This window comes from Rhipicephalus sanguineus, chromosome 4 (genome assembly GCF_013339695.2).
Source record: "Rhipicephalus sanguineus isolate Rsan-2018 chromosome 4, BIME_Rsan_1.4, whole genome shotgun sequence".
Taxonomy (NCBI): domain Eukaryota; kingdom Metazoa; phylum Arthropoda; class Arachnida; order Ixodida; family Ixodidae; genus Rhipicephalus; species Rhipicephalus sanguineus.
In genome coordinates, this window is record NC_051179.1 from 41300545 (window position 1) to 41322763 (window position 22219).

Consider the following 22219-nt stretch of genomic DNA (forward strand, 5'->3'; position numbering starts at 1 on the left):
TGATTGCTTCGCGGCTTTTCCAGCTTTTTCTCGCGGAGCCTCATAGTGCAGCGAGTGTCCGCCGCGGTGGTACAGTGCATGGTTACGGTACTCGACTGCTGACCCCGAAAGTCGCGGGTTCGATTCACGGGCGCGGCGGTCGCATTTTCGATGGAGGCGAAATGCTGGAGTCCTGTGTACCGTGCAAGGTCAGTGCACGTTAAGGAGTACCGGATGGTCGAAATTTCCGGAGCCCTCCACTACGGCGTGACTCATAATTATATCGTGCTTTGGCACGCAAAACCTCACAAATTATTGGAATGAGGACAAAATTGCTGTTACAGCAATCATAAGCCAACATTTAGACGTTAGGCAACATTATCTCAAGAGCAAGGCGACGTTAACCAATAGCTGTGCAACGTTAGTCAACACTTAGACAACGTTAGCCGTCACTGAGCCAACATTATATATTGTTGGTCAGTTGCTATAAGTATAGACACGGTAGTTCTTCTCAGAAATAATTGTCGTCAACGTTATCCGGATGATCGCGTATACGGCATGCCATCCTGTTACAGGGTGTGAGTGGAAGATGCCCAGCTATACATATTCCTTCAACAGCATTCTCGTGTCCGATGCTTCCTTGCGTGCCGCAGATCATAGTGCAGCAGAGTTGCGCGTCTGTTTTCCAAACGCTGCTAGCAAGCGTGCACTGCGGAGAAGCTGATGCTCAGGTCAACTTTTGTATTTCCCGATGCCGCCGTTGCAGCGAACTGGATTAACACTGGTGAGTAAAGTTAATTTACTGACTGGTGTTTACACTGGTTAGTAGACACTGGCCAGGAAAGTTGATTGCCGGTTGTCGCCTGCAAAAACGGAGTGCGGCTGCGCCGAGTTCATATTGGAAACCGTCACACCAGAGAGAAAGGGGGAACGAGACAGAGAGAGAGAGAGAGCTACCGGCCACATCCGTCTGGACCTCGCGTTTCGGTACCTGTGTGATAACAGGGGCAAAAAAAGAATAGGAGGGGGAGGGGGGGGGGGGGAGAAGCGATGGACTGGCGTAAACATCTCTCCTCTATTTCCTCCACTCAGAAAAAAAAAAAGGCTGCACCAACGGTGCGTTTTCTCAGACACTGAACGATGAGGCAACAAAACGCAAAACGGGGAAGTGACCTCTACTCAAAAGAAAAGAATCCCCGGAAGGTGCACCGAAAATTGAGAAACTGTCCGAAACGACCCAAAGAAAAAAAAAAAAGGAAGGAAAAGGAACTCAGGGGGTGGGCTCAGTGGGGGAGGCTCTGGAAACGAGGTTGCGGTGGACGGAGCGCTGCTGGTTACGCCAACTGGACATAACCAAATGCACCGACCGCGACCTCTGGCCCTTCCTCTTTCTTTGTTCTTTCGTTTTTGTTTTCTTTCTTTGCGTCGTTTTCTTCGTCTGTGTCTCGGAGAGGTCAGCTTCCCGGATACGGCAGGGAGAGATGGGCAGAAAAAAAATTTCGCGGGAGCAAAAAAAAAAAAAAAAAGGCGGCAAAGGAAGGGAAGGGAGCAGCTTCAGAAGGGTGATATTACAGAACACCAGTGGTGTGGTAGTGGTGGCGGACCGGTTCCTTTTCCGCCCGTGTTTGTTTGCGACTCTCGGGACGAAACTGGCCAGCTTTCGCGTCGTCGAAGGAAGGAAGGTTTAGAATAGGAAAAAAAAAAAAGTGAAAAATCCCGTCTGGCCGTCTTTCTCCGGGTTCACGCCACCGCTGCGCAAAATGCTGCAAGAAAAGGGGGAAAGAAGGATTGGGGAACCCCTCACCTCTTGACCTAAAAGTTGCACGTGGGACCCCGCCGTGTTGGCCGTGGTTGGGTTCCGGGGAGGCCACTCCTTTTCTATCTCCCTCAGTTCCTTTTTTTTTTTTCAGTTCTTGCCATTCTGTCTATACCTTCTTCCTGGAGGTCAGAAGGACGTTCTAGTTCCGTTTTGAGGAAGAAACGGCCGCTAAAAACAACAAACGCGCAATATAGAGGAGAAAAACGGCCACCCCCGTGCAAAGCAATCACCAGTGGAACGGGGAAAACTGCAGCGTCCGGTGATAGGTTTAGGCGGAAGGGGACCGGTGGGGAACGGTCAAGCGTTCTTTTTTTAAAAGGTTTTCAAAGGCATCCTTCCCACACCCACCTCACCGTCAACTCGCGCTCAGTTCTGCCTCCCAGCAGAGAGTGCGCGCAGGGACCTGGCCGTTCGTCAGAGCATACTCAATCTGTTGTCCAACTTTGCGTCCTAACCGCCCTTGTTTGCTGCTGCGAGAATGAGCGCTAAAGAAAAATTAAAAAAAAATGGAAGGGGTCTCAGCCGAGAGCGCTCGTAAGTCTTATACCAACGCGAGGAAGCGCTGTTTGGTCCGGTTGCGTCCGGAGGTCAAGCTGGTATCCGGGGTTTTCCGCCCCCTCCCTTCTTTTCTTGCGCATAATTTTGTTTTGTTGCTTGAGCTATCGCCAGGCTGGCACGCATTTTCGGTTCCTTCCTGCTGGTTTTTCTGGGTATACCGTGTTCACCTGACCTGAAGGCGAAGAATAGAAAAAAAGAAATTCTTATGCGGCATCTGCCGTGCGGTTTTTGACCGTTTCGCGTTACGTCGGGCCACGTGTTGTCCCGATCGACAGCAAATTTTTTTTTTTCGTTGTGCAACTTCCTTTTCAGTTCCTCTTCCGCCTGTTGCTGCGTGCCGTCCCGTCAGTTGTAGAAGAAAAAAAAGAAAATAAGAGGCAGGCGACCTCGTAGTCACATCTTCTATGCGTCCTTGTCACTTAATATAATAGTTGCTAGGATTTTACGCGCCAGAACCACGATGTGATTATGAGTTACGTCGTAGCAAAGGTTTCCGGCAATTTAGGCCACCTGGTGTCCTTTACGTACACCTAAATCTTAAGTGCACGCGCTTATAACATTTTCGCCTCCATAGAAAATGCGACCATCGCGGCCGGGATCGAACCCGCAACCTTCGGGTCAGCAGCCGAGCGCCGCAACCGCTGCACCACCGCGGCAGCTATCCTTCCCACTTATAACGATATATATACGCATTCTCTGTGTTCGACTCCAAGGAACTTAAGAACAACGAAAAAAGACGAAACGGAAACCAAAACAAGCTTGGCACACAACTTAATCATTCCGTTGCCATCTAACGCCGACGATGCTGCTATAATAGCGGAGGGCCAACCTTATAAGTAACAAATAGCCAAAAATATTCATAACTTGGCACTAGTAGCCTACATTTGTCAGTTGCAAAGCAAGCAAGTTGTAAGCAAGCTGCCACCGTCTGCAGCTAATAGACTGTCCCTCTGTTTTCTTGTCTATCTTTTCGCCCATTTATCCCTTCCTTCAAGGCAGGGTAGCAAACCTTCCTCCCTTTCCTTGCTTCTTTATCGTCCTCTCTCTCAAAGCGAGCACTATCGAAAATCAGTCGACACAAGCCGACATTAATCATTACTTAGTCAATGTTAGTTAGTGCTAAAAGGCCGTGACGAAACAATACTAACAGTGTATATGCGAGTTAAGTACCGCAGTTTGATTCGGTCAGAAATATTGATCGTGCCCTGCCACAGAATGTATTTCTAGGCCCGGCAGTGCATTGTCTTAGAAGAAATAAATAAAAAAAGAGAGCGGAACACCCGTTCCTCTACCTTGTTTCATTTTTGCGTGGTTATGTACGACTACTGAAAAAAAAAAACTAGAAAAAAAACGGTATCACTGCACATTGATCCTGCGCTGATCTCCACTGGAGGAGTGGTACTGCATGCCAGCAGTCCGCGGCTCCGCGCGTGCTATCTCGCCGAACAAGAGTTCGTTTCTTTTTGTCGCGTGCGCGATCGGCTCAGTCGTAGTCTTCGTTGTTGCCGCTGTTGTTTGTTGTTGTGTGGCGCATGGCGCCCTCCTCGACCGCTCGTCGCGGAACATTGGAGAGGAAGCATCCTCCCAAAACGGAAGAACGAGCTCTACTCGTGGAGGAAGTCGTGTCGTCTTCTTCGGTGGTTGGAGCGGCGCGTGCTGTGTCAGAAGCTGCAGATGCGGCGAAAGACTGCGCGGAAAAGCCGTGGGCTTGCGGCGGCCGGCATGTTTTGGTCCGCTGCAGCCGCTACTTGCTGTGTATAGCCGGAGGTGGCGAGGGGAAGGGGCCACTAGGTGCAGCCATAAGGGTCACTAGGTCAAAAAACAAGCCGTCGTGCCACCGTTTGGCCCTCGCGTCGTCTGCTCTTCTCTTTTTATTCGTCTGATTTTCGTCTGTTTCTCGTCTGCTTCTGTTCTTCGTCTGCTTCCTCGCCACCGTTCTGAACATATCCCTTGACTCCGCAGTTCGCGCGTGGCCGTTTACGGCCGTTGCGTGTGACGGAGCCGTACTAACATCGCGGTGTGCCTATACCGGACATAGCTGCCAGTTTGTTAGTATTTGTCCGCGTGTTTTCATGGAAGATGGCCGGCGGCGGTAGCGTCGCGCATCCTTCTTCGCGAAGCGTCTTCTTCTTCCTCCTTGAAGGTCGTCGCCGCCGCCTTCGAATCTAGGTCTTGTTTTGGGCGGTCGGCACGCGCTTCCTTATCGCCATCGCGCCATAGTAATACACACGCGAACGCCCTTTCGACGCAACAAGATGATCGCACAAGTTGTGTTGTTGGTTTCTCTCCGCGTTGGGGAGCAACAAGTTGTCTCTGTATACGCGCGAAAATCGTCCCCGGGTCGATTTACCCTTGCCACTTTTTTGCAACTTTTTGTATTTCCTTTCGTTACCTAAGCGAGACAAAATAATGTCTTTTTTTGCGTGATTTTTCGCTCGATGCGCCGCAGTCAGAACGTATAGGATGAGGAGCAGATTTCCTTACGCGCGTTAAACACATTACGTTTCTTCGCTTCCGCCTTCGGCTTCTCACTGATAATAGCGTAATCTATGCGTGTATGTGTGTGGCTGTATGTGCTGTTATGTGTTTATCAGTGTATATATCATAATCTGCCAAGATTGTTCCACATTACTTTAGTTTTATGCATATAAATTGCATGTTATGCATGATGATGAAGATAATGAAGATATCATAATCATCTCCCATCACCTGGAGTAGCCTGTCAGGCGAATAGCCAGGCTATCTTCAGCATTTCATTAAAGCATTTCATTCCCCCACCCCGGTGTTTATTCAGAATTTCGATTTGGGGTGTGTGTGTTGGGGGGTGGGGTGTTGTTAGGGGGGTTTGTACCAATCCCTGCTAACACCTGTCTAGCATGGTTGATTGGAATATTCAAGATAACGATTATGCATATCTGCACGAGTTGACTAGACGCTCTTCTGATGTTATACAAGACCTCCGTTACCTTCTATAGCCCCGTTAAGTATATGTGCGAAGTATCAGAGGTTGCCACTCAACCTGGGTGACAACCCATAAAGCACTTATGCTCCGCGCACGCGTGTAATCTGCGCAGCTGCTGATACTGTTTTGAGTGTTAGCTACAACCACATACTTCCGCTAAATGTTGTACCACTGTATCGGATCTGTCGCTTTGTTACGCCTAGACATCGTCACCGAACGTCATTCGACGGCGTTTGCCGTTGCGAGAACTGCGCAAGATTGTTCAATTATTTAATGAGCTGCTGGTCTTACGCAGATGACCATGTTGCGGGGCAAGTTGGTTTTTGCTAACTGACATGTTGTAGCGCTGAACCACAATCACAAAAGGAGCACCGTCGTCTTGTGTTTCTTCTTGTGTGAATGTGCTTCAGCGCTACAATATGTCATGTTATAAATTACTGGGCGTGCAAACACGGGCACAAGGGTGTTTTTTTTTTAGCTAAGTATTTGTGCCTGCCTTCTTTACGGCCGCTTTGTGGACGCCAGTAAAAGGATCCTCCGATGGAAAACACAGCCAACGCGAACCGTACACCGTGGTCTAACCTGCGGCACGTGTAACCTCCGCGGCGTCGGTGTCCTTTTCAAACGCGATGCGATCGAGGCCCGGAGGCGAGTTGCGTGTCCTTCGAAAGAGAGGATGGAGTGATGGACACCGGCTCCCCTGAAAAGTCTTTGTGCTGTGAGTGAACGTTCCATCTTGCTCGGTGTTTTGCCGCCGGTAAACTTTCATTCCTATACGAGGAGCCGCGTTGAACAGAAACGTTTCCAAGTGATACTTCTTTTTTTTTTCTTTGCTTATACACAAGTCAATAGCGTATAGCACTTCAACGAGGACATGCTTTTCAACACGAATAACGAACACACAAACGTACAGCGACCTGTTGGAAACAAGCTTTTTGGTGTTTTCCCGTACTGCGCATACCCTTCGGTCATACGTTCAGCTTCGCATTGGCGCCGCTATGTGCGTTTCATGTTTTTGTCGAATATCGGCATGCAGCGACCGCCGTTTCAAACGCCCGCGGCCGAACAATTCGGCGACGCTTTTAACTTATCTGCCTTTCCGTCTCTTCACTCCCTTCTAACTTACCATGCACGCGATTTGCTGCAAGCGCACGGATTCAGTCGATCTTCGTTTTCTCTGATCCAAGCACGTTATGGACGTTGAATAAAGCTCAATTGAATTAACTACGGGCACGTGTGCCCTTCTGACTATACGTGGTCGAAGAAATTTAGTGATGGATGCAATCTTTTATTTTTTTTTATCGCTATTCTGAATTCTCGCTTCGTTTTGACTGCGTCCGCACTGCTTCTCTCTCGTAACGAGAAAGCTGTATTTTCCCTAAAGATGTCATATATACGGTCAACACTCACTGCGCGGAATTATTGCGCGGGACAGTGCTGTCGACTGATAATGTCAACGTAATTTAGTGACCGTCTTGAGAGCACACGCTTGAGAGCACATGCCAGCCGGGACCTATATTCTTTTTTTTTGTTGTTTTTTTCCGGCGCTATAACGCTCCTCATTATAGCACAAAGGCTGAACTGAAAGGAATTCCAGAGTATAAAATGGATGGTTCGCCGAACCTTAAGGTGTCCGCGCATCCTTTACCGATTCGTTGCGGGAAGAAAACCACCGCCTTCGCACTTTTTGCTCTGCTAAAGCCATTTCCCGCAGCCACTAACTCTTTTTCTCTCTCGTTTTGCCCCACACTTTCTCAGTACTGCAGGCGCCCCGCTATGCGACGCCGTTTCTCCACCACTCGGAACATTTTTCATAACTCCGCGCGCGCTGCGGGGGCATGCGAGCAGTGCACCACATCGTCGGCAAGGAATTCCAGGAACGCGCGAGCGCGAACAATGCGGTATTAAAAACGAGCGCGCACCAGCGCGTCTATAATTTTCGCAAAAATGCGGACCTCGAACACAGCCTGTGGTGTATAGACCCTCCACCGGATAGATATCACATACGGAGAACATGTCGTTTTTCAAAGAATGCGGCATAGCTATAAGACGCGCAAGTTTAGGACAGTACAGCAATAAAGAAAAAAAAAATGACGTGCCCCCTTAAATAACGTTTTTGGGGGTGCAATGGCTTTCTTGAGTGGTGCGTACGTGGGGTCTGGGGTCATTCTCACCTTTTCCTTTCTTCTAGCGTCGTTTTATAATCTTTTTTTCTTATTGGCCTCGCACTTCTTATGCGACTGGTAACCCTTTTTTCGTAGTATTCCTTTGTGGCTTCCATCTATACACACAGCGGGCTGTGCGACATGGTATACGACTTTCAGCGCGCGGCGTGCTTTTAATAAACCATCGTGGAGCCTGTCATCATGCGTCGCTTGTACGTTACGGGCTTTTTTGCGAGTCGCACCGCGCATACTTGAAGTCATTTTTTAAATATATAACTCCGCGGTTCCAGCTATACTGAGAGCGAAGGAAACAGCTTCGAGGAAAGAGCGCAACCGCAGAGGCGCGAAAAGATTGCGCGATATATATATATATATATATATATATATATATATATATATATAATGCATGCTGGGAAACAAAGGGGTATCGCTTGAACAGGGGTGCGAGGTCTAGTACATCGTAAACTTTGCTCTTACATGGAACGTGGCTTATACGTGTTTCACACATAGTGCCAGCCGGGACGTCTTTTTTTTGTTGTTGTTGTTGTTTTCGTCCAGCGCACGAACACGAATATGCACCTTCTGTCAGCGTTTCTCGTGGCGTTGCAAAATAAAATAAAATAAACATACGAAAGTTACTCTCGAAGAGAATGGATAACTTCTTAAAGGTGGCAGCGCGGGTGACTGTTCTCGGGATATAGCTGGCTGGCCCGCAGCAGCGTGTGACGTAATTTACGAGACTACGTGCGCTGCGCGCGAAGGCCGTTGCTCTCTTTCTCCCATTTTTGGTTTTGTTTTCAAGGTGAACGTTTTTGTGTTGTTTATTTGCAATTGTGTCAGGTATTTACTGCGTCGTCGTCTTCGTCGTCGTTCTATCTGGTTGTGCGATGTTCCTAGAAACCTTTTCTCTCTCTCCACACAGCAGTGGATCCGAATTTTGACCTGCGTGGCAGTGTGCCTTCCACCCCCCCCCCCCCACTTTCCCCCTCCTCTTTACACCTCCCGCCCCTTACACGTTTCTTTTCTTTTTCTCGCCTGTCTCCTGACCTGATGGCCTGCAAGCACTAGCTTCGAAAGCGTTTCACAAGACACGCAAGTAACTCGGGCTTTTAGGCTTAACTGCAAATGGACATAAGCCACGCACGATTCTTGCGTGCGAAGTATCACCCCTATATATATAGCTGTCTATACATGCACAGAAGCTCCGCGCACAAATTGTAATCCGATTAATTTTCCCTGGTGTAGCTCATACTGAGCGTGATAGTACGTGGATAGTGATCGACAAGAAATCCGTATGATAATGCAGAAACATTCTTATAGCCGAAAACATGTATTCACTTTCTATTCGTAGCTTAGATGAACACATGTAATGGGTGATGGCACAGATGACTCAGTGGTGTATACAGTGAGCAACGTATGAAGGTGTGGGGAAGGGGGGGGGGGGTCACTAACATACTGTATAGGCGTCGTAATCACACCTATTCTCTTTTCTATGAACACATCTTATAGTCCCATGAGTGGTGACGCTGAAGCAAACTTGAGCGGTATGCGCATCAAGGCATGAGGGCAAGCGGAATAAGATCAGGTCGGGGGGGGGGGGGGGGGAGAGGGGTCATTCTTCGGGTTCAATACAATCTCTCCAGCACGAATTATTGGACGTTTCTGAGATGATCCGGGGGGTGTACGACCGTATTGTATACCTGTTGCTGATGCCATCGCCTCAACATCCAATCCCGTTCCTTCAACATATGGCGTCCGGTGCTGTACGAGAGTTGCGTACAAAAGACCGCTTGCCCGGGCCGGGCAGTGCCGTCACTCCTACACATATATATGTGTATATATATATAGTCTCTTAGCACTGCGCGATTGCTTTCGGGGTGCTCAGAGCGCGAGGAGAGAAGTCAGTGGCCGTTCCTTCTGCAGGCATATAACACAGAACGCCAAGTTAATGACGAGGACGACGATAGGATCTCTCCTCGCTGTAGTGATACAACAGGGGGCACTGGTGGGGGCGGAGGGTGGATGTTGCTGGGGCAGGGGGGGTTGTGCCGCGTACGCTTAAAAAAAGAAAAGTCGAACGACGAGTAGCACACGCTCCCTCTGTGCGTCTATGCATACGAATGGCGCCATCCATTCGTGAACGAATTCGTGAGGCCCTATATATGTATATACATACGAGACTGGCGCTGGTCTTTTCGAGTGAGACTGAGAAGAGAGAATGACCGGCGAACGCGTAATTCACGCCACGCCGAGCGTAATACCTTCCTAAGCGAGATGTCGAGTTACTACGGACGAGATGCGGGGGGAAGAGAAAGGTGCGCGAAGGAGTGTATAGTAAAAGTAGTACATACGCGTCACGACACCAGGCGAAACCTGTTTCTTAACCCCCGTGCATGGTGCGGTATTACCAGACTCGCGGCGCGTCTTGTACTGCCCCACCCCCCCTCCCTGGCTTTTTTCGTTGTCACCTTCGTTTAATTAGTGCCGCTGCACCCCGCATCGTGTCGGCAAACGCGTAAATAAGGTGCCGTCGACGCTTCTACGCGTTTGCAGCTTTCCAAGTTGCAGAGAAGTGAACGTTCGCCTTGTAGTACACTCGGTTCCCGGCCACCGTGGAGCCACCGACAGCTTACAATCTGGAGAGTGGTTTACTATGCACTAAATACAGACGCCGCTGGTATACACGGACGGGGCTGCATCGCCCTCTTGCAATCCTTTCGTGTAGCAGAATATATGGTTATATTTTTTTTGCTCGAGGCTACAAAAATGAACTGAACACAGCGATAAAAAGACGTGCACAAAACATCGGCGCAAACCATAGCAACTGTTTATTGGGGTGAGAAACAGGGAATATGTAGATAGGCTAAACGCAAGCGCAGTGATAATATATGATTCCTAAGGGTTCCTTGATGCGCGCGTCTTCTTGAAACCACCATACACCATACTACACCATACGTTAAAATGACTTCTTGAAACCGCTGGCCCTGGCCGGGAACCGCAGTCACCCACATACGTATATAGCCTCATCGCTCTGCGCGCCTGCTTTTGTGATGCACAGAGCGAAGCAGAGGGGGGCGAGCGCATCTAGGAACCCTATGATGGCCTGCCTGCCGACGTCATCTGTAGGATCACTTATTAGTTTGATATCATTATGGCAAAGCTCGTTTGACGGAACGCTCACACACGCGCCATAGGCAGCCGTCCTGTTGGTGTGCGCTTCAATGACCTCCCGTGCTCTCTTTTCATAGACTTTTGAGTCTGTGAGAGTTGCCCCGCCACGGTGGTCTAGTGGTTATGGCGCTCGACTGCTGACCCGAAGGTCGCGGGATCAAATCCCGGCCGCGGCGGCTGCATTTTCGATGGAGGCGAAAATGTTTGAGGCCCGTGTACTTAGATTTAGGTGCACGTTAAAGAACCCCAGGTGGTCTAAATTTCCGGAGCCCTCCACTACGGCGTCTCTCATAATCATATCGTGGTTTTGGGACGTTAAACCCCAGATATTAATTATTAATTAGTCTGTGAGAGTGTACATGGCTCGTTTCCAGTATCCCTTACAAAAGGGTGTTTAGACAGTCTATAGACTGTCTAAATACATTTTTAGACAGTCTGGAGACTGTCTACATACATTTTTGTACGGGATGTAGCACCGTGAGGAAGAGGAAGCGTATATAACCGTGCAACACGAAAAGCCGACCGTCGCTGACTTTAAGAGAAATGTATTTTTCGAGAGATGCGTGTGCTTGGTGTGGGTATACGACAGTTGCTCCTCTTCTCGCCAAGCCGCGACGCGGCTGCGACTTGTCGATAAGCTTTTGCCGCTTCCCGACTCGTCGTGATTCCTTCTTCCGGGGAATTTGGCTCCGCAGTCAACTGCTGTCTGCATGCAGAAGCTCCAGAAGGCCCTGGAGGAAGGAAGGGGGGGGGGGGTGTCGTTGTGGGTTGGAGAGCGTGTATTTGTTTAGGGAAGCGTGTACTGTCACATATCCGTTAGCAGGGTGTTTGGTGGCGCTGGGTTGCAGTACACATTTCGTCAGATAATTATGAAGAGAGAAGGCACGCGACAAAAAGCACCGTATTTTCCTCTATTCGGTATTATATATGTTTATTTCACTTGGGGGCGCCCTTTGGTTTGCTCAGCTTACGTTTCGGGCCCGCAGCAGTGACCACATGCGCTTCTTCTGTAGAATGCAATAACGTCGCGCTTTAACGCAGGCGTCTATCAATATCTTGGGGATGGGGGAGGGGGGATGCAGGGTGTTCTCTGCTAGGAAAAAGATTGGTTAGGGGCTGTCAGAATACTCCTGGGGGGGGGGGGGGGGGGTTAAAGGAGTGTGTATTTGTATGAACTACTGCTTTAAATGTAAGCTGAACTTGTGTTCTGCTGTGCCTATCGCATTCAGCAGCCACTTGGATTGGGTCATCTCTTGGCAGGATTTATTCCGATGGAACTATGCTTTTTTTTTTTTTGCTTGTTGAAACAGGCTCGATCTGGTATAGTTGTGACCTTTCAACGATATAAGCTGCACATTTTCGCGATATCGAGGACGTTGCTCGCGACACCAACTCGGGAGGATGGTTCGGAATACCGGGCGTCTCTTTTGAAGGTAACCGGGACTCCACCGTCATGTCCGGCTCATTCTTTTTTTTTTTTTTTCAGTTAACGATATCTGGGACGATGATAACACATGTCATCAGATGCACATTCTCGTAAAATGTGGGACGTGAAAAGTTCTGGACGAACTGCTGCGCGTTGTCTTTTCAACTCACGCCGTCGCATTCCACTGGCGCCTCGAGATCTGCTCTGATCTGTCGATTTCAAGTGGCCGCTCGTTGAAGCGCATTTTTTGTGGCCGCACGTCCCGGTGCCATGCTTGTGTTAGGTCGGTGCGCGCATTTCACTTCCGCAAGTCAAGAAGAGGTCGCTCGCTCGCTTGCTAGCTATCGTTGCGTCACTCGAAGACCCCTCGACGCCTGCGTTTGATCCCCCACCCTGAACCACACACGCGCGTTTGAATACCCCGCCAATCACGCACGTACGCACACATACGCACGCGCGCACTTATTTCCCCCCGGAAACAAAACCACGCGAGTGGAGGGCAGGGACAATCTCTGTGTGCACGAACCAACGCTGAGTGCGAGCTTGATTCGAGGCCTTCGCGATGGTTCTAGAGAAAGCTCGGATGGGAGGTTTGAGGAACTTGAGAATGGACTGTGCCGATTGGGAGTGTGGAAAGGGAGGAGTGGGCATATGCATGTTGCATTCATTCAATAAATCAATCGATCATTCAAATCACTTTATTCATTCTTAAAGTATAATCTGAAAAATGGATGGTAGAGGTGTTCTTGCAGAAGCTGGTATATACAGCTTGGCCCTATAGCAACTGTGATGAAACGCTAGTAGTTCCAGTGTAGTGTCATTGGCACAGAAATATAAGGTACTGCTTTGCAAAGATGCACATTATAAGAACAATATGCAAAGAGATGTCGTTATTACACAATAATGACCGTTTATGATCTCCGTAAAATAGATGTGGCCCACTCGCGAAGGAAAATGGGAGGAAAAGAAGGGGGAGGAGGGGGGGGGGGCGTGGGGTGTCCTCGATATATGCGCAAGGCCTTCGCGCTAAACAAATCGCACTTAAGTCGGGCGACGCCAGCGAGTCTGCACGGGCCTCGCGTGCACCCCCTCTCACGCTACTGCCCATCTTTGAGTCAAGTGATGGTGGTGCGACGGCCGGCTCTTGGCTGTCGCGGCTTGCGTGTGTGCCTTCGTGCGTGTGTGTGTGTGTGTGCGCGCGCGCGGAGAAGGGGGGGGGGGGTATGGATGGATGGATGGAAGGAAGCTGAGTGGCTTTACGCGATCCATATACGCGTCCACTCTGTCACACAAAGCCACTCGCGCCGCGTGCCAGTGAGCAAAAAAAAAAAAAAAAAGTCATGTGCCTAAAACGAGGCGCGTCGACCACTTATCCGAGATTTTTTCGCGGCATGCGCGCTGCGCCGCGCGCATCCTCTTCTGCATCGCCGCGCAAACGCTGTTGAGCCCCACATAAAGTGCCAACGGCGTCGTCGTCGAGGTCGTTCGTCGCTCGCCGCAGCTCTATCCGGCCCGCTAGCGCGTGCTCTAGTGCTTCTTCTTCTTCATCTCTCTGTATATGCTGCACGCGGCAGTCTCGTTTCCTGATCGGGCTCGCGGTTCTCGGATTGCCGAGGCTGCACGCATTGGCGTCTGCCCCGCCGCACTTTGGCTCCGCAGCTTCCGAGGGATGCATGATGCATATTCTCTTTCATTTTCGTCGCTTTTCTTTCTTGTTTTTTTTTTCGGTCTCCTTTTTCTGGACCAGCCCTCTTCTCGGCATCTCCGGTTGCCGCCGCTGTGGTGACTCGTCGTCGCGAGGCTGTCGACCTCGCTTCTGAAACTCGGCCCTCGATCGTCCGTTGACGCCGTCTATTTAGTTTCTTCACTTTTTTTCCCGTCCTCGTCTCATAGTCATACTTTCCTATTTTTGAGCATGATAAACTCAGGGACCAATATTTGGTTGCTCTCAACGATATAGCATGCAAAGTCATGAGTTGCTGTACAGTGTCCCCGGAAACTGTCATCGAAAATGCTTCGCCATTCATGGGGTGCATGGAGGGGTTTATCCAGAACTTCGACTTGGTTGGGGGGGGGGGGGGGTACTACAATACTATGTAAGTAGATAGATGACTGCCTGTCTGTAAGAAGGGAGGTGTGTATGGTTGGCGTGAGTATTTTGTTTTCTTTTTAGGGTGAAGAGGGGGGCGGGGGTGTGAGTCGTCCTGGGGTTGGTGTTACGGGGGTGTTGGAAAGGTGTATATAAATCCTTGCGCATGGTTTCGTCAAGAGAGTACAAGAAATATTGTTGATCTTGTTTCCTGGTTGGTAATGAAACCTGAATGGAACGGGCTTAGTCTAATTCGACCGTTACCTTTGAATATTATATATAACTCGCCAAAATGGCGGTTATGAAGGTGTGACGCACATCGTCGCTCGCTGTCTGATTTCCATCCAACTTTGATATGAACTCTTATGCTAATTATATTACACTTCAAATAACATTTTACTTTTTCTTCAAATGCAGTCTTCAGAAATTGTGAGCGTATCGTTACACGATTTTTTTCTTCAGGCAGGACTTCTTGTGGGCATTACAGTGTTGACAGCGCGCCCAAATCGCAGTACGCCACCATCCTTGCATGCCGCGTCCCCATCGGAATGCGACCGGGAATCGAACCTACTACCTCGAATCAATGCCTGTTTTTTATAAAGGAGGCGTTGCTCGAAATCAACAACACAGTATACACAGCCACTGAACAACGGCAGAACTGGCTCGCATGCACGCATACGCACACACGTGCGTGGTCATATTCTCGTAACCGGCCGGCGCCGGCTTGTGGACACGCGCTCATTGGGGGTGTCCCGCGGACGCGCTTCGAGTAGCGGAAACTGCTCACCGCTGCCGTGAGATGTCTTATCTATCTTTTTTTTTTCCTTTACAGCTGCGATAACGCTTGGCCCATATCTCCGTCTTATCGGCCACGACGACGAGAGCAACGCTTTTTTTTTTCCGGTTCTACAGGAACTGTTGGTTTGTTTGTGCAACACACACACACACACAGACACACACACACACACACACACACACACACACACACACACACACACACACACACACACACACACACACACACACACACACACACACACACACACACACACACACACACACACACACACACACACACACACACACACACACACTACCGCCCCGTTTGCCGCAGCTCTTAAAAAAGAGAGCCACGCGATAACCGACGCAACTGAAGCACTTTCGTTTTCGCCGAAGCCCACGTTAGCCGCTAGAAGAAAACCGCCACTGTGGCTCAGTAGCTGTGTGGATACGTTCTCTAGTGCTGAGCCCGAGGTTGCCGGTTCGATTTCCTTCCGTGGCTGCTGCATTCAGATCGGATGGGAAGGTTAAGGTCACTTTTGTGTCGAAAACTTAAAAAGGTGAACGTTACGTATCCCCAAATAGGGATCCTTAACGGCTCAGCGCAGTTACTAAATATTACCACTGTGCGGGTTCCTTTTGTGTAACTCTCTCCTGCCTAAGGACGCACCAGATGTACTTTCTGCAGATGCATGGGTGGGTGTATGGGCACACAAATAGGCAGCTGTACAGATAACCACATGTAGATAACCACATGTAGATAACCACATGCAGATAACCACATGCAGATAACCACATGCAGATAACCACATGCAGATAACCACATGCAGATAGCCATATGCACATAACCACATGCACATAACCACATACAGATAGCCCCATGTATAGATGGAGACAGCCAGATCTACAGATAGTCAGATGTACAAATGGACATTTGTAGATACTTAGATGTACACAGCAGGCCCGTATAGCCAGGAATTTTTTTCGGGGGGGGGGAGGGGGGGCACTTGCTGAAAATCTTGACTTTTTGAGAAAAACACCTATTTTTATTATTTATTTTTTGTAAAAACACATACTTCACCAAAATTTCGGGGGGGGGCGCCCCCCCCCCCCCTGGCTACGGACCTGGTACACAGGCAGTTGCAGATAGCCAGAGGTAGCTGCTTATGTAGATAAGAATATAGACATATGTAGATAGGTAGATGCAGATGGCCAGATGCAGTTACATATGTAGATACATAGATAAATGAAGCCCTCGAGGTATTCATAACACTTTCGTCACTCTTCTATACACATATGTACAATGCTAACGGTTTCGTGTAAGCGTGCGATGCCATCAATCAAACTTGTCCGCTGCTGTCCTGATGCTCTTTAAAAAAAAATAGGCTGCCTTGGGTGAATGACATGAGCGTGTTTCGAACGGCCCCAACGTTGCAGCAACAACGCTCGAGAGAAACGCAGCAGCGGCGCGTGGTTTCTTGTTCTATTTCTGTTCCGCCTGCGGCAGGGTTATATAGAGGAGCCCGGAAACAATGCAATCTGAAGCGCGCCTGAAACGTAAAGACCCCCCCCCCCGCCCCTCCCCCCTTCCCCCCGGCGCCGATCATCGCTTCCTGCATGCGGGAGACGCTGTGTATAGTACAATAACCTGCTGCGGCGTCCGCACTGCGCCGTCGGTCATTCACCCCGCTCGAGTTTTTATTTCTCTCATACGGGCGCAGGCGTCATACGCTCAGAAGTGTATGGTATATAGTCTTCTATCTGTCTAGTCACGTAATGAGTGAGGGATGCACCTGTCCCCGGGAGCTCAAAAAAGTATTCCTATCCATTTTAGTGGTAGACGTGTCACTATGCTAAAGCGCTCATATATATATATATATATATATATATATATAAAATTTAAAAACGAAGTGCACCGATCGTCTTACGATTTTACCTCGCGGGTAAAATGATCGAATATAAGCCTTTCGCTTACTGTGGCATAGTATCGTGTATTATCGCTTGTCGCTAACGCTTATTAAGCTGTTTGATAAAACAACGTTCGTGACCTTGAGCTGATCGTGTAGCTCACCATATGTATACTCACCACTCAGCTACTTGGAAAGGGTTTTTTTTTTTTTTTTTGGGGGGGGGGGGGTGTGTAAGAATGCAATGAGATGACTGTCTATTTCAGCGTGCGCCAATTAGATAAACGTTGAGATCCGATGATGTCGATTGGCGTTGGTGCAATTCGTAAAACGAAAATCCACTGTTCACTCCGAGCAAAAAAAAAAAAAAAAAAAGAAAGAAAGAAAAGGAAGACTTTGCCAGAACGCACATCTGCGGTTGTTTTTTCCGCATCATTTGGCGTCATTTGCATACAGTAGTCTAGCGGCAAGCATATAATACGGTTTGGCATGATATGGGCCTCATAATGACTACGATGTTATCGTCGGGAACTTTTCTGCCGCTTGAAATGCCACGCACATCTGTGTGCGTAATTGATTTAGAAACGGGCACGCAAACCGAAAAAAAAAATGGCATTCGTTCGTTGAGCCCTGTACTGACGTCACAAAGTGGCGCTATCAGTTTGACAGCTCATACTTTTTCTTCATCGTCGAAACGTTGCGTCAGTCCCTGAATAATTTAGTGCACGTGCCTCTCTCTTATTGCATGCAGCTGTATAGAAAAGAAAGCCTGGGAAACTTTCAGTCACTCTTTTTTTTCTTTTTTGAAACTTCTCGGACTCTTGCCTATCGAAGGGGTTGTGTAGCAACCTGCAACTCTTTCTTGCCTCCTTATTTGATCGTATATGCAGTTGCGTGCAGCAGCCTCCATTTCCGGCGGCCAGCGTGTGTACTGTAATAGGCTGTTCGGTACATCGCGTGATGGTCGGTCGTGCGGGACGTGCAGGATGCGAGTAACGACGACGATAGTCGATGGTTGCGTGCAGCACGCAACGCTCGCAAATACATCATAAGAAGAAAAAAAAAACGAGAAAAAGAACAAGCAGTATCGAAGCCGGTATTGTCTTACTTTCCTTCTCGTTGCATGCTTGCATAATACTGCGCAGTTTAGCTCTGGAAAGGGAGTTATGGCGAGAAAGGGTCCTCGGGCATTGAAATAAAGAGTCAGATAGACCATTTTGTGTCATGTCAACTCGCCACTTCGACGCTTGTACGTAGGAGTACAGTGTTTACACAGGAGTGAAGCAGGGAGGCGGAAAACTTAGGTCTTATGTTTCGACTATATTTGCTCTTTGGGGGCCGCCTCTGATCCCAGAAAGGATTTCGTTTATGGACAGTGTAGTTAGCGCAAGAAGTAAATGTATCACACAGTTGGCAGGAAAACAAAGCAGTAGCATATACAGGTACCGCAGTACAGTACCGTAGTTTTGCCCCAACTAGTGACCATTCGCACGTGCTCTTCTTTACACGCGTGTGTTTCAGTTAAGTGTGCACTCATTGCAACTTTAAGTGTTACCTCTTGGTTGCACAGCGGGCGGTTCCCCTTCCGCTTGCTTCGGAGCGCGGGTCTCGTGACGGTTGCGTAACAACGTTCTTTCTTTCTTTCTTTCTTTCTTTCTTTCTTTCTTTCTTTCTTTGGACGTCGTCTTCGAGTCCGAAAGTGCGCGAGATTAGCAGCGGTCGAGGCGGACACCTAGTATCGCGTTCATTGACCCCATCCTGCAGTGAGCTGCGACGCGAAACAGTGCGCGCGGACGGGATCGAACGCTCGTCGCTAGCTCGCTTCTCAAGTGCCGTCGTTTTACCTCGGTGGAGTTGACCGAGGAAGCTGTAACCGTTATCGCCGCTCGCTAAGAGTGAAAGTTCCAGCGGCGAAGTCCTTTCTTCTTCTTCTTTTTCTCGCCTCCACTTTTTTGTTCTATCTGTTTATTGTTGTCTCCGTAAGCAGGCTTTCGTGAAGACGTTTATTTTCACTGCTACCTCCCTTTCATTGCTTCTCTGTCTCTCTCTCTCTCTCTCCCCTCCCCTTTGTAGCACGAAGCCACAAGAATATCCGCACTGATTTCTCAGAATGGAAGGCTTCTCGGTCGAAAAAAAAAAAAAAAAAAAAACACTCGTCCTGGTGCTGGCATCTAACCCGGGACCAACGCCTTTTCGCGGCTGTAACTCTCAGTTGAGCCGACCAAAATGCTAGCAGTTGGCAGCGCGAGGGCGAATTATCGAACAGTTCGATAGAAGTACATTGACACAGAATATTGCAATCATTCCTTAGAAGTTTGGGAGGGACCACCGCCGTAGCTCAGTGGTTATATGGTGCGCGGCTGATGACCCGAAAAGGCGCGGGTTCGATCCCTTGCGAGGCGGTCGCATTTTGATGGAGTCGATATGCTGCGAAGGTCCGTGTGCTGTGCGAAGCCAGTGCGTATTATATGACCTCCAGTTTCGCAGAAAAATACGAGCATACCACTGACTTGAAGTGTCTAGAAAAATGAAAAAAAAAAGAGAAGGAAACACGATTCTGCCTGTACTGGGGCTCCGGTCATTTACATTTGCAAAGGTCTAGCCATTAATTTCCTGGCAGCCTTCGTTTCTTATTGAAATGTTCGCGTCCTCGGTCGGACTATTCGCGTGCTTGCACAGGCACTGCCGTAGCGATAAGGTTTCCACGTGTTCTCTTCGAGTTTGAACAGTTGTGGAAGCTTGTCCCGTTCGTTAATTATTTTCACTGGCACGCCATCTGCGTTGTGAATCAAAGCTCCGGACAATGCACCCTGGCTTGTGTGTGATATCGACACCTTTGTTCGTGCTCGATGCAAAGATTCCTTTCGTTTGCCGAAAAACGGAACAATGTAGCCAAGTATGAATAGTAAACTTGGCGCCAAAAATGCGACCACGCAGGAACACAAAGAAACACGTAGACAGACGTGTGTTACTCAGTGTTTACTATTCACGTGAAACATCCACCAACTAGCCCAACAGCGATACTAATAATAGCCAGGGCCTGGTTTTACGATTTTGGTACCATTTCAGATTACCGAAGCGAAAACATTACGAAGGATTTATCGAGGTAGTGGAACTGTCTCAAAACATACGCGTTACGAAGAAGTGCATTTCAATTTCCCATGCACCAGAAGAACGCTTCAGTACACTTCAATTAGTGTTTGTTCCCGTTACGTTTGTAACTTAAACGTATATATTAGACAGATTTAGTTGAGCGTCCGCAACAACATACGGACGCAGCCTGCCATAGGAAATGGCTGGCAGGCTGCGTCCGTACGTTGTTGCGGACGCCCAACTAAATCTGTCTATTGTTGCCAGGCAAGAGAGGTTCTAGGCATCTACATCTCAAGCGTTTCGGGCAACACACCCTCTGTTATCAATGGACTGCTGTCCAGGGAACGATCAAGTCGCTTCGATACAGAATGGCTGCAGTGGGCCGCTAGCTAACGTTGTTTGAATGGTATCGTGTTTGCGGCGTTCACCGTCAATATTCCATCGTTCACTCGACTGTAGTTTTGTAATTCGGGCTTATTGGTATAGGTATCTTGAAGAAAAAGAGAATACATTGGTATATGTATCTTGAAGAAAAAGAGAATACATAGAAATGTATAGAGAGGTTAACCAGAGGTGTAGTTCGGCTTGGCTACCCCACACGGTCGAGGTGTTCCGCGAAAAGACAGCATGAGAGAGAGAGAGAGGAGAGAGTGAATGAATCACATGCATCAATAATGATTTGCTGTCATTCCTTCTTAAAGGTCCTGAGACCTTAGAATCCTGGGTAGCTTGAATAAAGACTTCTGCGTGGAGTTCCTTTAGGAAGCGTTGTCCTGGAATTTTCGCCCTGTCGGTGACGCGCGCATGGCTATGTCGAATGACATCTTGGAATACTATCACTGTGTTCCAGCGTATAAACGAGGACACTAAAAAAAAGTCTCAATGTGTGCATGCACGCGTGTGCGTGCGTGTGCACGTACTTGTTCGGTATGCGCTGGAGTAGCCACTCCAAGTCTTCACCGAACCAACGCCTTGCGTAGCTGAGTCATCTAGGCTCATCTCTCCGAGAGATCTTTCCCATACGAAATTTCACCGGCCTCATTTGCCACTTTTTGACCGGGGCATACGTGAAAATGCCCGTGACGCTGTTACCCGGGGAATTCCTCGGAAACTTTTCTGAGTTCACCATAACTCAACTTAGGAGCCCATGTAAACTCGAGCAAGTTCCATTCCAGCGGTACTACTATTCCGTTGCGAACGTGTGTGCGCGTGTGCGCGCAAGAACCGGCCCGGTACGTTCTTCCCAGCCCGGTAGCTCTAGCGTGTAAAGGAATTTTTGGAGGGGTGAGGGCTGGAGGGGTCGCGTGCGCATGTACGGCACAAGAACTGCCGCTGCACTCCGCGTTTACGCAGCGGAATGAGGAGGGTATTAGAGGGAGAGGAGAGTTTCTTTTGTTCGCGGAGGAGGAAGGGGACAATCGGTCGGGTAACACTGCGTCACCGATGGCAGGGAGGGGAAAGAGGAGGGTTACGTACCCTGAACCAGAAGAAACGCAAGGTGGTGGTGGTCGTCCCGAAGCTACGCGAAAAAACCTTCTGAAGTGAGGAGGAGGCGGCGGCTTGTCCTTCTCTCCTTCTCGTCGTCCGTCATCTCGTGTGCGAGGAGGAAGCTCACGATGACCGCGAAGGGAGAGGAGGAGGACGAGTGGGTGAGAGAAAAGAACTGAGGAAGGCGAATGGCTGCCGGGCGCCGCCACCTCGGTGCGCAGATTGCTCGGTCATTGAGTCAGTAGTGCGCGCGCCGACGCGAATGCGAGCGGTGCCGGCGGAGAGGAGCTGCAGAGCGGCCTACGCCTCGTAGGAGCGCCGTGACGATCCAAGACCGTGTCACGCGGGTAGATGCGCCCCTTTCTCGTGTGTTGTGTGAGCGCGCGCTGCGTTGCGTTGTAGGCGCTCCCGCGCCACAGTGTGAACGGTGGTGCTTTTTCTGCTATAAGAGGCTCGCGTTGACTCTTCGGGAAGCGTGCGTCATGGGGCCCGCGTCGGCCGAGGCGACGTCGGTGCAAGTGCCGGGATCTCCGCCGCGCGTGCTGGCCGGTTACGTGACTTTGCTGCTCGGCAAGGGAGACGTGTCGAAGATGGACGTTGTGAGGCCGGGATGCGGGTCAGTTAATGCTCCACCTTTCGGTGCTGCATTTTTCTTTTTCGATCCGCCAGTGGAAAGATTGTTCTATCTCGCGTGGCATTTCTTTTTTTTTTTTTTTTTCCTGTAATAAGTTGTGTGCTGTCCCTGACGGGCATTTCTCGCCGACCACCACAGTTCAAACACA

At 49.3% G+C, this 22219-nt stretch overlaps 1 protein-coding gene across 4 annotated transcripts in view; it reads left to right on the forward strand.

Annotated features, from left to right (window-relative positions):
* LOC119389809 (uncharacterized) overlaps positions 1-22219 on the forward strand; it is a 202469-nt gene that overhangs the window by 122713 nt on the left and 57537 nt on the right. The window contains exon 1 of one of the 4 annotated variants that reach the window (XM_037657199.2): positions 21950-22053. The exons of the other annotated variants lie outside the window; for them this stretch is intronic. Within the exon in view, the coding sequence (XP_037513127.2) occupies positions 22028-22053 (26 nt within the window). The 5' untranslated portion in view covers positions 21950-22027. Of the gene's footprint in view, positions 1-21949; positions 22054-22219 lie in introns of those variants that run through there. 4 annotated transcript variants of the gene reach the window in all.